Source organism: Enoplosus armatus, chromosome 24 (genome assembly GCF_043641665.1).
Source record: "Enoplosus armatus isolate fEnoArm2 chromosome 24, fEnoArm2.hap1, whole genome shotgun sequence".
In the NCBI taxonomy this organism is placed as follows: Eukaryota; Metazoa; Chordata; class Actinopteri; order Centrarchiformes; family Enoplosidae; genus Enoplosus; species Enoplosus armatus.
The window spans coordinates 2907867-2921809 of record NC_092203.1 but is presented as its reverse complement, the minus strand read 5'-3'; the positions used below and the strand labels follow the sequence as shown (position 1 = coordinate 2921809).

General features: G+C 46.8%; 1 protein-coding gene across 1 annotated transcript; it reads left to right on the top strand.

Annotated features, from left to right (window-relative positions):
* Window positions 1-671: 671 nt before the first annotated feature.
* rnd3a (Rho family GTPase 3a) lies at window positions 672-10002 on the top strand. The gene is made up of 5 exons (XM_070930339.1): window positions 672-821; window positions 1129-1216; window positions 8196-8305; window positions 9476-9610; window positions 9754-10002. Exons 1-5 carry the CDS (start codon window positions 672-674, stop codon window positions 10000-10002), a joined length of 732 nt encoding a protein of 243 aa, XP_070786440.1.
* The last annotated feature ends 3941 nt before the right edge of the window (window positions 10003-13943 follow it).

Sequence of the window (13943 nt, the reverse complement as noted above, 5' to 3'; positions counted from 1 at the left end):
TTATGTACTCTTAATGTATTCAGTCATTTCAAATTGTTTTAAATGGACTTATTTTATTTGAATGTTACGCCACTTTAACTCACAAAATAATAAGAAAACACCATCTATATAGGTACTAAACCACATTGGAATTTTTCACAATTTTCCGTGAACGTGAGGAAAAAAGTGGACATTTAAAAATGGCCGCCATTACTGCATGTAGGCAGTACAGTTGTGTATATATATACACACAACATGTACATGTATATATATGTATGTATGTGTTTTTGTTTTGTTCAACTATTCCACAACCACTTGACCTTTTGACGACAAAAAAAAAAAATATATATTGTTCATTATTTTGATAGAGAAGCTGTGGTCGGCGTGTAGTCCAAGCGGGGGCGCCATCATGGAGGCCAGGCCCAGCAGGCTGCTGCGTGGAGAACTCGCGGGAGGGACGAGCCTCATGCAGACGGCTGCCATTGGCTCCCGCGACGTTATAAATACAGGCAAATGGCATTTACCGGCTCAGAGCAGGCGGAGACACCGGGGGAGAGGCAGGCCGGCAAGCTGGGAGCCACCGCGTCCGCATCTGTCGCTTCACATCTCGACGCCTCACGCACACGCACACGCAACGCGACGGGACCGCACTCCGGACTATTTTTTTCTCGACTTCATCCCGGCCGAAATCAATGAAGGAGAGACGCTCGTGTCAGAAATCATCGCTGAAGTCCGGCATGGATCCCAGTCAGAGTGTGAAGTGCAAGATAGTGGTGGTGGGGGACAGCCAGTGCGGGAAGACTGCCCTGCTTCACGTGTTCGCCAAGGACTGTTTCCCCGAGGTGAGACCCTGCCCGCAAAACCCCCGCAGACTGACGAGCATGATGCTAATTAACTCGCTTTTTATTGACGCGCAGTGATATGATAACAAACATGGATGTGTGAGACGGGTTAGTTAGCTCCCACAGTGGTGAGGCGTTGTGTATTAACTGTATGTGTTGCAGTAAATGCGGCTCTAACAGCGCTGTCGGTGCTGGGACTAGTTGTTGTAAAGGTTAGACTAACGGCAGATGTAGTGTTATTCCTGTGTGTGTGTGTAAGCGTCATGTTTAGTTGCCTAACGCGTCCCTCTCCTCCTGTGTCCTGCAGAGCTACGTCCCCACAGTGTTCGAGAACTACACCGCCAGTTTTGAAATCGACACACAGAGGATTGAGCTCAGTTTGTGGGACACCTCAGGTAATCCTGCCGCCCATCATCATCATCTCTCTCTCTCTCCGTCTCTTCTCTCTGTCTCTCTTGCTGGTCTGCTTCATGTCTCTGCAAATCATCTCTGGTGGAAATGTCCAGACATGTCCCAAACACTTAGGTCACCCCCCCCCACCCTCACTCTGGTCATCTCTTGCTGATTAGAGATGATCAGATAGAGGTCAAATTCCATCCGTGTTGGGCCATGTCTTCATGCTGAGCCCCCCCCCCCCCTCAAAATGTCTAAATCATGAGATACAAAGAGGCCCATGCCTTTTTTTTTCTTTTTTTATTTGGAATAATGAAATTAATCTGTGACCCTTTTTAATCAATAAAGCTGGGTTAATCCTTTCTCATAGTCTGGAGTCGCTGCTCCTACAAGCCAGACACATTTCCCCGTCAGATTAGCGAGTGGCTCGCCTTTCTACCTGCGCAGGAACGTTCAGCATCGAGAGTTCAGTGTGAACACAGAAAACACATCGAAAGTGCTGGATTTTGATTCATGGCCCCCCCCCCCCACCTCCATCTCGGCCGAGCACAAGGTACAGCAGAGACAGGAAGGGAAGGATAATGATACGCTGAATGGGAGCGCATGTTCGCACATCTGGAGAACACATTCACAAGTTCTTCCCATTGCGTTTTTTTTTGGGGGGGGGGAAGTTTTGTTGTGCAACACGTGTACTGGCTCTCTCTAGTTTTTATCGCTTGTTGGTTGGACTTTGTGTTCAGGGTCCAAACCAGCTGCTGCGTCCCCTGTGTGTGTGTGTGTGTGTGTGTGTGTGTGTGTGTGTGTGTGTGTGTGTCAACAAACCCACTTTCCCATCCATCAATGCCCGAGCAGTGAATAGCACAGCAGTCAGGCGTGAGTGAGGCGTATGTTGCGTGTGTGTGAACATGTGGTGTGTGTGTGTGAACATGTGGTGTGTGTGTGTGTGTGTGTGTGTGTGATGGGCGGGGACAAGCCGACAGCCAGCTGTTGCGGGTCTCTGGCCTGGAATTCCTGAGCGATGTTTGAGGAACTTTTCTCGAATGTAAAGACCAGCGAGGAGCATTTTTTTTTTCTCTCCTCGGAAAAAACACAAAAACCACAGAATCAATTTGCTAATTGTGATTTTACACACATTTAAGCCGGACCTCCTTCGTGCAGCAAAAGCAGCATCGTACAGTTTTTTTTTGGGGGGGGGGCTTTTGCTGTGTTTTATACTTCAGAGGAAATGAAAAAAAAACAGCATTGGCAGATAATTCTCATTCCGAGGCTCGGCAACACTACAAGCAAGCAAAACAAGGAGCTCCAGTGTCAAATTGTTTCACCCCCTGCAGTGTGTGTGTGTGTTGTGGAAGAAGAAATGAAATCCAGCCAGAGTGAGAATTTTGTTTTATTGTGCTGTGTTGGCCGGCCGCCTGGAGCCATTTTTCTTTTTCTCTCTGCTTCATAAAACAGCGAGGGGGAGGGAGTGGGGCTTCCAATTCGATCACTGGGTCTGAGATGGAAGCTAGACCCCCACCCCTTCAATCCTCCTCACCACCCTACATACACAAGCATGCGCACACACACACACACACCCACTGACTGATTGATAGAGCGTTGGGCTTGACTGGTCCCTTTGTAGAGGCACCCATTGGCTTTGGCCGATCCAATCGATCCCTTATCTCCTGAGGTGAGCTGGGGAGGGCTGTGTGTGTGTGTGTGTGTGTGTGACCCAGCATGCACTCGGACAAAGACCAGGACGCAGAGATGAAGACAAACACTGACTGGGTGGACTGCCACCCGCCCTCCAACACAAACACACACCTACACACACTGTTGAGGTCTTTGTTCTGCAGTGATGAGTGGCCTAATGAGCAGCCTGGTGTGTGTGTGTGTGTTTGTGTTTAAAAGGGAGGGTGATGGGAGTAATTCAGGTCATTAAGGTAAATGCCTGCCAGTTGTATTGCCTCCCATTTGTCCCCCACCCTGCTTGTTTGTGCTAGCTTTGCTTCCCAGACTCAGGGTGGGGCCCGCCGGGGCCGAGGCGCAGCCTTTGATGCTCCGTACTCCTTTCACCGGCAGAGGAAGCGGTTTTTTACGCTGTCTTGTCTCGTCTGCCCGCCTGCCCTCATGTCTGAATGAGCTGCAAAGGTGTGTTTGAGAGTCAAACAGGAAGACGGTGAAGGCAAACAGAACGACCCCTGTGGCTCAGCGCCTGCATGCCCGAGGCCTCTTTTCATTCGCCTGTGTTGAAATGAGCAAAAATGCATCTCGAAACCTGTAAGAAGGTACTCTCAGGCAGGGCTGCAACTAATTACTATTTTCATTATTGACTGTTTCGTTTTTTAAAGTCCAAAACCCAAAGATATTGGATTAACAGTCCCATAAAACGGAGAAAAGCAGAAAAGAAGCTGGAACCAGCAAATGATTGGAATTTTTTTTACGATTGAGGGGTTTTGGAAACCAAAACAACGAGCTGAAAGACGCGAAAAGGGTCCGTAGAACTGGGGGGAGCTGCAGAGTCGGGTTCATAATCCCCCCGTGGGTTCATCACTACGAGCGACCCCTTTCACATTACACCCGGTCGTCTGACCCATTGCTTATATTAAAATGTTGATTAGAGCAGCTTTAAAATTGCTGTTCTCTCATTTTCGGTCAATCATCTAATCGTTTCAGCGCTAATCCCCCGGCTCATGGAAGATTGATTCAACAGATTGCGCACCTTTGCACTGCTGAAATATTTATAACGTACTTATGCTGGAGTGAACTGCAGGAAGAGGCTTAGTAATTATTATTTTTTTCCTTACTTCAGACATCAGCCTGAGATGTTTGTTCCAACTTTCTCGGGACATTTTCCAAAGCTGGGGGGGAAAAAAAATAAAAGCTTCAAGAAAATCTTTATCAGAAAAACACAGGAACTCTCGGGCATTTTCACATCAAGGACTCCCAAGGAGATGCACGTGTTGGACCCCGTGGATCTCATTTTGATAATATTTATCCCGGGGAACCTTATGGGGAAAGTTCGTGTTGTTTTTTTGTTAATGCTGCTTGGAACAGCTGCCGACTTTGCACACTAACAGATGACCCACTTTATAAAAACAGGAAGAAAGTCAGATGAAGGGGTTTTTAAAGGAAGATGCACGATGGCAGAGTTTGGTTAGAGGAGCCCAGATGATCATTTCCTTCTGGAGTTTCTAGAGCATGTTGCATGTGCTTGCTTCCCTTGTAATGCTGGACAGCCAAACCATGGGACTTTTTCATGCCCTCAGTAAGCTCCTCTGCTGCTCTCACACACACACACACACTGCGCCCCCTCCGCTCCTCTGTCGGCGGCCATTGTTGCTTTGGATCACATTTCTGGGCTCAGCGAATTGGAGCCGCATGTCTGGCATTCCTCAGACTAAAGGTTTCTACTTCCTCCTCTACAAAGACCCCTATTGTACCCAGCAGGCCCAGACCCTTAGCGGAGTGAAAGAGAAGTGGCGTGGTTCACTAAAGCCCTACCTCGCTTCCAAGGGGAAATTGAATCACGCTGGAATTTGCCGACTGGCGCGAGAGCCTTGAGCCAACGGTGGCGATGCGGCGCGTGAACCGAAGGACAGTGGAGTCCTGGGAGAGATTAATAGGCTTCCTGCCTGCTCTGTCCTGGAAGGACTTGCTGTGTGATGTTACACCTGACATTAAAATCCGTGTCCGCTCTTGACACCGAACACCTCGCGTGCTTGGCCCTCCGTGCCCTGCCTTTCGCCTGCTCAATATATGCTTCCTGTTTGAATGCGCGTGTGTTTTTGAAGTCGTACTTTGCTTCGTTCACACTTTGTTGTTAATGTGGCCTCATTTGTGCGGCTCTTTTTAGAGTGTGTTTTAGGTGCTGTATCATTTCTTATCATATTGTATCATATCATATATATATATACCTTTTCAAATTCTACATGGAAGGGTGGCACTGTTTGCAGCAACAGATGTCTTGGTAACCACAGCAACTGCAGCTGATATTGGTTCAGGTTACTTCAGTTTGAATTGCTCTTTGTCGTCCCTGTTTGTGTTGAATGTGTCTGGCTTGTGAGAGGTTATATATTTAAGCTCGACGGTGTAGGATGGCTGGACGTGCCTGTCGCTGTTTGTTGTTTCCACAAGTGTCCCTCATGGCTTAACGCCTCTCCACACACACACACACACACACACACACACACACACATGCGCTCACCGCCCCTCAGCTATGTTAGCTATGCAGTAAATCAGCAGGCCTGCAGACCTGTTGCCATACCTCCAGACAGCCAGTCGCAGCTGGCTTACCTCAGGACTGTGTGAGATGAAGTACATTTCCATGTCTGTAAGCCATTTGGGTGAATGCTTCCTACAGAAACATCATGGAAAATTTTAGAACCAGGCAGGCAACATTAGGACATTTCATGGGGGGGGGGGGGGGGGGGGTGTTCAAGGAACATCTGGGAATTTGAATAATGAGTCACATTACATGAATAGAGCAAAATGTATCTTCCAACAGCTGTGGAAACGCAGCACGTTAACAAACCAGGAAGGAAGAACATTTTTACATCTTAGAAGAGTTTTAAGTCATCAGGACCATACTGGAGGTATGGTATTGTTTCGCATGACGCGACGTCCTCTCATGTCATTGTGCGCGACAGTATTCATTCGCTGTGAGCGAGACACAAGGGAGAATGTGTTGAAGAGCAGGCGGGAGGGCTGGAGAGTGTGTGTCAGTGTGTGTTTAAAGGACAGAGAGGGTGGACAGGGTGTGTGTGTGTGTGTGTCTTCCTTCCAGATTTAGAGATCCTGTGGGAGAACAATGACAGGAGCTAATTAGATGACAGTCACCAGGTCTGTGTGTGTGTGTGTGGGTGTGTGTGGGTGTGCGCATGTTAGCTCTGGGGTTTCCTCTTATCTTTCCGGTTGGCAGGAAGATGACCTCAAAGCAGAATTTAGTCTCCGACGCAGGCCTAACGCAGTTACGACTCCGCTATGTAGGGTAGACAAGAAAGGAAACGTCTCCTATTAAAAGTCTCCTGAAAACCATCAACTGACCTGCACACACACACACACACACTCGGAACATGCCACATGCAGATCACACAGCTCTTCACTTTCCTGTTTATGTTGTGCAGCCTGAAGTGGTTTGCGGCGATGCACTTGGTGGGATTTGCAGCTATAAATACTTTTAATCTCCAGGTAAATTCACGGGAATATGCGCAGACACTCGGAGACGCTTTGAAAACAAGACCTCACACACTGGCACCCGGAAACTCCGATGTGTGTGTGTGTGTGTTGCCTCTCATTGCATTGGTAAAAAACAATCAATTCATTGTAAAATGTCAACCCGACTCTAGCAGCTTACCCTTTCAGTCGCGGGGTCTTATTTTCCCAGTGATTGGTTCCAGGCAGCGAGGGCTGGAAAAGGGAAGGAGAAAAGAAAAAAAAACATCAAACAATGCAATGTGGCCGTGATTGATTGTGAGACAGCCATGAAAAATGGGGAATAAATTCTTGCGGGGATCCCACATTCCTCCTCGCCTTGCACTTCCTGTGCTGCGCCGATGGTGGCTGCCCAGAGTCGGAGCCTTATTTTTTTTTTTTTGGTTTAGGTGGTGTCACCTATCAGACGGCTTTCCAAAAGATCCTCTTGGAGTGGGAAAGCAGAAAGTCGTTGGGAAATAACAAGCCTGTTCCCATCTGAAACCCATTATGTTTAGATGAAGACATCAGAATCATTTATTCTGCGTAGTTTCTGGCGTCCATACTTCACTGACTTTCAGTTTTTGAAACTGTAAAAGGCATAAAGACTCAGGAACTAGCTGCTTCCTGGATGGCCTGTGTGTATCAACATTTGGTAAAGGGATACTGTGGGATTGTCAATGACCCCCCCCCCCCCCAGGCTGTTGCCTGTTAGACCCCTAGATGAGTCCTAGTCGGCCCATTTGACCCCATCCCAGACAATCGTTGCTCATAAGGTACAGTTCAGATTTCTGTATGCAGCAGTGGTGCCTTTTATTGTGCACACAGGAGATAGTGTCATGCTTTGTTGCGCGAGGCCCAGGCCTGGAAGGAAGTGTGGATTGTGTAAACGGTGTCGTCTCCCATCCAGACTATTTAGATTGGGAACACTAGATCCTTTAGTGTGTGTGTGTGTGGGGGTATGTGTGTGTGCATGTGACAGTGCATTCCTGGCTTTTCTCCCCTGCAGTGTTTAGAAAGGACCCCCCAGGGGAACCTTCAGTTACCAAAAACAAAATACTCCGGATTCTTGGCAGCCGGTTGTGTGTGGTCAGCTCTTGCTCGTCATGTGATCTTGACTCACCTTGACATGACGCCAGCCTCCCCCCTGCCCCCCCCCCCCTCCCTTCCTCTCCAGATAATTCTGGCGGAGAGATGGGCGTCTCCCTCACATATGGTTTCAATTTTGAGTATGGAGTCACTCCGTCGCTCTGAAGTTCTCTGTTTCTCCGGAGGAGATTTCTTCAACAAGTGATCTTGTCGTAGTCAGCACATTTTTTCTACTGATGCCGCATTATTTGTTTTTCTCGCCCGGTTGCCATGGATTATGGCTGAGCCGCAATCATGTCATATGAGAATAACTGTCAGAAATGCTTTTCGAGTTCAAAGCGACGATTTGGCTATGTTCGTGCATTCAAACAAAATATGTTTGAGGTTTTCAGTAGATTTGGTTGCTGCCCCTCATTTCAATGCAGGTATTTCCTTTTCAGTAAAGCTACAATACCCAATAAAAGACGTCCCTCTGCCATCTCGGTCTGAAATTGGAGAACCTGTGCGAATCTAGCCTTGCGACACGAGTTGTCCAATTTATCTGTTTGAAATCACTGATTGCAAAAGCTGCATCTCTGTTTGGATGATCCCAAAATAAGCATCCAACCTGGCTGTATGTGCATCCGTGTGCGTCCGCCTCCTTGCCGAATAGCTTGAAATGAATTGAGCCTGAATGTGGTGTGAATGCTGCTTCAGTTCCTTGTTTTCCTTTTGCTGCAGGATCTCCGTACTACGACAATGTGAGGCCTCTCTCCTATCCAGACTCCGACGCCGTCCTCATCTGTTTCGACATCAGCCGCCCGGAGACACTCGACAGCGTGCTGAAAAAGGTGCGTTGCTCTTTACTGAAGCATTCGAAGCAAGAGGCGGTGGTCAAGCCTTTGATAACCTCAGTGGCCTTTTTAAACTCTAAAATTTCCTTTTACTTTAAAGTCTTGTTCGCTGTGATTTTCTCGTGTTGCGTTTAACTGGATCAAAAGTTTAAGTCTACAGGCAAGAGATCTTTTTTGTAGCCAGATCTTGTGATGTGAAGTTGTAAAGCTGTAGTGTGACTGGAAGGTCGCTCGGTCAAATCAAAGAGCGGCTGGAAGAAAGACGTAACGCTAGCCACCAGTTACTTCCATTGAGCTGCTGGTGGTCAACGTCAGGTGACTGTGGTCATACTGGCTGACTCCCACATGAACATAAAGCATGTGCTCCTCTTTTCTAAGGGACGTCGTGGTGTTCATTTGAGCTGTCCATAAAAGTTACAGTATGACCAAGTTTCAGTCACATTTGCTGTAAATTAGAGGTCTTCACTGGTCCTTATTTTGGATCCCAAAACTGCTTTATTGTATTGTTTGTTTGTCTGTTTTGCACGCTGTAGTTGAACCCATCATTAGCAGTAATTAGGAATATGTTAACCAGCTGTTCTGGTTAACCGGGCCGTCTCTCCGCAAGGTACAACGTGAGTGCCTGTAAGTAAAAGTCTGGTGATCAAACTGTGTGTTTCGTTCATGTTATGTTAGTCAAAGGTCATGTTCCAGACAATGTGCCTCGAGATTAGAATTAGCGTTGGTCTAGGCTTTTAGTCAAGTGATAGACGCACTGTACAGAACAACTTCCTCTTTGGATGTTGATGAACTTGATCCCCTGACCAGCCAGCCAGCCAGCCAGCCCTGAGGCACATTAGCCGCAGATTAAAGCCCCTGGAGAAATACCATCGATCACAGAGCATTTATTGTTGTCAGGGAGGAAACGTGGGGATTATTTGTAGTTCCTTTCCAGGTTTCAAAGCGTGAGGGGCTGCAGGAAGTGGCAGCTTTAACCTTTGTACTTAAAGGGCGGGTGAGGGGGACTCATGGGGACTCATGGGATCTCGTGTTATTCTGGCCGACGTTCATATTTGAACACTTTTAACGCTGCATTCACATGTGGTCCAGCTGAACTCTGCGTCTGCATTCAACATTGTTTTGTTCTCTGGATGTTGCGCGATTACAAGTTTGTGTCTTTCTCCACAGTGGAAAGGGGAGATCCAGGAGTTTTGTCCCAACACTAAGATGCTGTTGGTCGGGTGTAAGTCCGACCTGCGCACCGACCTGAGCACACTGGTGGAGCTGTCCAACCACAGACAGACGCCTGTCTCTTATGACCAGGTATGCAGAAGTCAAGTGTTTGAATGAAACACGCAACTAGTAAAGCATGTTTAACAAACCCTTAAGAGGGAAAATCCTTTCCTCCCTGTTGACACGAGTACTTGATGCGCGAACCTCTTTCCAATCCTCTTCCTCTTCCTCAGGGCTCCAGCATGGCCAAGCAGATCTCGGCGCCCTACATCGAGTGCTCGGCTCAGCAGTCGGAGAACAGCGTCAGAGACATTTTCCACGTGGCCACCCTGGCTTGTATCAACAAAAACAACAAAAACGTCAAGCGCAGCAAGGCCGCCCGTGGCAACAAGAGGATTTCACACATGCCCAGTAGGCCCGACCTGGCGGCTGTGGCCTCGGACCTCCGGAAGGACAAAGCCAAAAGTTGCTCGGTCATGTGACTGATCAGACTGAGGGGGATTCGACTGAGAATGAGGACAGAGCACAGTGCAAGCAGGAAGCTATGGGGCAACGCCGGTTCCTGCATGTTAAAGACCCCTTATTTGTCTGGAAAGGGGTTTCATAAGCTTCAATTCATGTACGTGTTACTGGAATACTCTGCACCAATGAAAACTCAATGCGTAGTAGTGTCCCAATCCATGTGGCCCCCGCCCCACCAGATGAGGAAGCTATCTGTCAGCTGGCTACCTGCTCGGGGAAGTGACCTGCTTCCTCTGGGAGGCCGAAGCGGACGCGGTCGAGGCTTTCCACACCAACAGGAAATGAGCAGGAGGAGAGTGATGTCATTAGGAGATGCTCGTTTGTAAAGGAAGGTGTTTAAGAACATGTGATCTTTTGAATGGGAGCCAAAGCCTGTGATGGGGGGTTTGGTGCCTGGGGAAGGAAAGAGAGGAGCTGCTGTTGTTTGTGTGCTGGATCAAAGACTTTTTGTTCGGAGGGCTCATACAACAACTCGTCACAGTAACTTGGAACTGGTCCCCTCTCACCCCTGCTCCTGTAACTGTTAGTCTGCGTGCAGAGGTTAGAAGAGGAATTTCTTAGTCCTGCACAAAGGAAACCTGACGCTTGTTTGTCCCCCCCCCGTCTCTGATATGTTGTCGGTATAATGTGAAGTCATTGGTGTACTGCAATCATTGTTTTATTTTAGCTTCATCCTGATGAGTTCCAACCACGAACAGCCGACCCCAAGAGCTGAACGCTTCCTCCCACCACGCCCAAGCTGTTTGAGTTCGTAACTGCACGCTTGTACTGGTCAGACGGCCTGTTTCTTTCACCTCAACAGCTGGAGATACTTAACGACAGATTGTCCACACTGACGGGTTCATGGGCTCCTCCGCAGCAAACTGGGGATCCATAAGCGAAACGGCTCGAAGCTGTATTCAGCCTCCAGGATTTGGCCAACTATTCCTCAACTAGTCCATGTGATAACAAAAAGTTGGCCTTTCATTTTCACTGTTATGAAATTAGAAAACAGAAGTAAACTTGCATAACACCTTTTTTTAAAAGCCCTTAATGGACCCTTAATTGGCCCAGAAGCTTTAATTGACCAACACTTAATAAGTGTACATTTAAATGAATAAAATTTGAAATGAGAAGTCCTAATAGGCTGACAGCCAGTTTGAGCTATGACTCATTTCTCCGCTGCACTTTAGGGAGGGTGTGGAAATGAAAGCGACACATTAGAGCTTGTTTATTAGGCACTGAAATCGCCAGAGCTCTCGGCTTTGTACTTTGCACGAGCAAGTGTTCAGACCCTGCTGTTGGGTGAAAGCCTCGGAAAGGCCCGGTCACGCCGGCAGTTCAAACGGCGGGAAAAAGTGTTCGACTTTGCAGTTAGCTCACTAACTAAAGCAGTTTACAATAGGTCTCACCCTCCAGAGCGACAGATTTGTGGCGAGGACGAGGGAAAGGATGTCGCCGTGCCACTTCCTGGTGTGACCAGGCCTAAACTCAAATAGGATGATGTTAGTTTTTTCTTAGGTCATTTCAGTGTTTTGGTCTCATGACCCCGCAGGCCTGCGGGGCTCCTTTTTGAAAACAACACACAAGTGTCAATTTGAACATCAGACTTTTCTGAAGTCTTGAGAAACAGTGTTTTTCTTATTTTATTTGTGGTTTTCCCCTCTAACGACTGAGCTGTTTAAATATCAAAGTTATTGATGCACTTTCAATGTAATTTTTCAAACGTTCCCAATTAGCTTGTTCAAATGCCAGTGCTGTCTCATTTTGGCAGCCCAGTGGCCCAACTCTTATCTTCATTTACTGAGCTGTTGTCTCTCCCCCCCCCCGTGTACATTACCACGTCTTCTTGAATGTTGATGTCACCTTCAAAATGTCTTTGCCAATGTTGTCTCCGCAATATTTATTGAATTATATATTTTTCCCTTTAGAATAAATGCGAATGGAATTGAAACAAAAGTGTGTTTTCTGTTCATTGAGAGGAAACATGAATCTTTGACAAAAGACGGACTCAATTTAAATGTTTTGCTCGCCGGATATGCAAAATATGACAAAATAAGGCTGATAGGTGGCACCGATCATATTTTTCTGACCACTGCGTCATTGGGTTCTCACCTGGTCTCACACTTTCCTCTGAGCTGAGCTAACGGCAATCATTACTGTGGAATTTAAGGCTGCCGTCGAGGACCTGTGGTGTAAACAGGCAAATCTGTGTGTTTGTGTGGAGAGCTTTGCAGTCATAGCAATATTACACAGGTGCCCGCTTCCTGAGAAATAAAATTGGACATAAAATAACCCATGAAAGGAATGCAAAATGTTTCTGTGAAGCCACTGCACCGCTTCAGAGATCAAATGGATATATATTATTAGCAGCTGAAGCGACGGAAATTCCTTCCTCGTTTTAAAACAGGAAATGTAGTTTGACAAAAATGCGGCTTTTTAGAAGAAGAATATCAGTCGTCTGTTTCACATTAAATGCGCAGAAAATGAGGCCGGGGTATTCAATTGGAATTCTGAGTAAGAGGTTATTAAAGGGGACCTCAGATAGAGCACGTATTGGCCGTCATTTGGCTGAGCAACATTTTCTTTTCCTTCGTCCTCCGACACACCTGTGATCTATTGTCACGATTGCACAGGTGTGGCCAATATAAGGCCTGTTACCCCCCCCCCCCCGCCCCCCTGTCTGTAACACTCAGACAAAGCCATGCGGCTGAACTGGCACGGTGGTTTGTAGCCTTTGTTTGCTCGCGCCAACAAAAAGCGTTTTGCAGCACACAGACACCCCTGGAGCCGAGTCGCTTACGAACCATAGCCAATTTTTTTTTTCCCCAGTGAATTTGTATGTGCTTTGGTGGATTATGCAAAGTTCACCTTTGTCCTCCTCCGGACTGTGTAGGGCGGCTTTATTATTTTAAATGACCCAGTTAAATGGAGATGAGATGTGCGCTTGTGACAGGGAGGTTTATTGGTGCCCGGGTGTGGAAAATTTGGGTGGGGAGTGAGCACTAGCCATGTCAACAATGCTCTCATCTGCTGGGCCCTGTTCTTTGTACATAGATGACTGAGTTAGCTTGATAGATTTTTAATTTATTTTTTTCAGTTCTTCAAGGCTTGCTTTAAGTTCATATGGAGCTGTTGTCATAGCAACAGGTCCTTAAGACCAAAACCTGCAAGCGTGCAGTTTATTCACAGTTGGCAAGACAAAGGCAGCTCAACTTGACCCCCAGACAAGGAGCCATTTTCAGACACAAATGCACCAATCGAAAAAAATGAATAAATGAAATATCAAAATCTTTACTTGAAACTTTAAGAAATTACAGGTTAATCATAGAAATATGATTCCATTTACTCGAAGTTTGCCGTACAACTTGATCTCTGAAGCTGAATCAGCTTTATGAGAGATTCTGGTGGCTTCGTGTCATGGTTAAAGTATGTTTAAGGTACTTCCTACTGCAACTGTGCAGCTGCAGTAAAGTGCTGATCGCCTTTATTTAAAAAAAAAAAAAAAGTGCGCTGGTATTCAAGATCAAATCAGCTTGATGAGAATGAACAAAATCATGTGCGGCGCTACGTTAACTTGAAGAATGGGGCCCGGCTCTAGTGGAGTTACACATCACAACAAGTTCCATATACAGCAGCACGTACAAGAGAAAAAGTACTGTGCTTAACATACTGGGGAAAAAAATATGCCATACTAAATGGGTTAAAATAATATTTACACGCCAGTGTTAACATTCACATCTTCAGCGCTTCAGTCCGACAACAGTCTTTCCTTTCAGAAAAAAACGAGTTGGACTTGAGTCCTTGAAAGTCTTGACATCTCAGTGAAAAGCAGGTTTTGTAGCAGCTGAGTGGAACAAAAAGCTCTCGTGTGTTCGGGCCACGTCGTCTCGTCTGCTTGAAAAGCTACAGTATCGCTGGA

Bases quoted from the DNA above. Each gene is read 5' to 3' on its own strand.
- rnd3a (XM_070930339.1), top strand. From the start codon at position 672: ATGAAGGAGAGACGCTCGTGTCAGAAATCATCGCTGAAGTCCGGCATG. The intron at 1,217-8,195 runs GTAATCCTGCCG...CTTTTGCTGCAG, and splicing joins CAGTTTGTGGGACACCTCAG to GATCTCCGTACTACGACAAT. The intron at 9,611-9,753 runs GTATGCAGAAGT...CCTCTTCCTCAG, and splicing joins CGCCTGTCTCTTATGACCAG to GGCTCCAGCATGGCCAAGCA.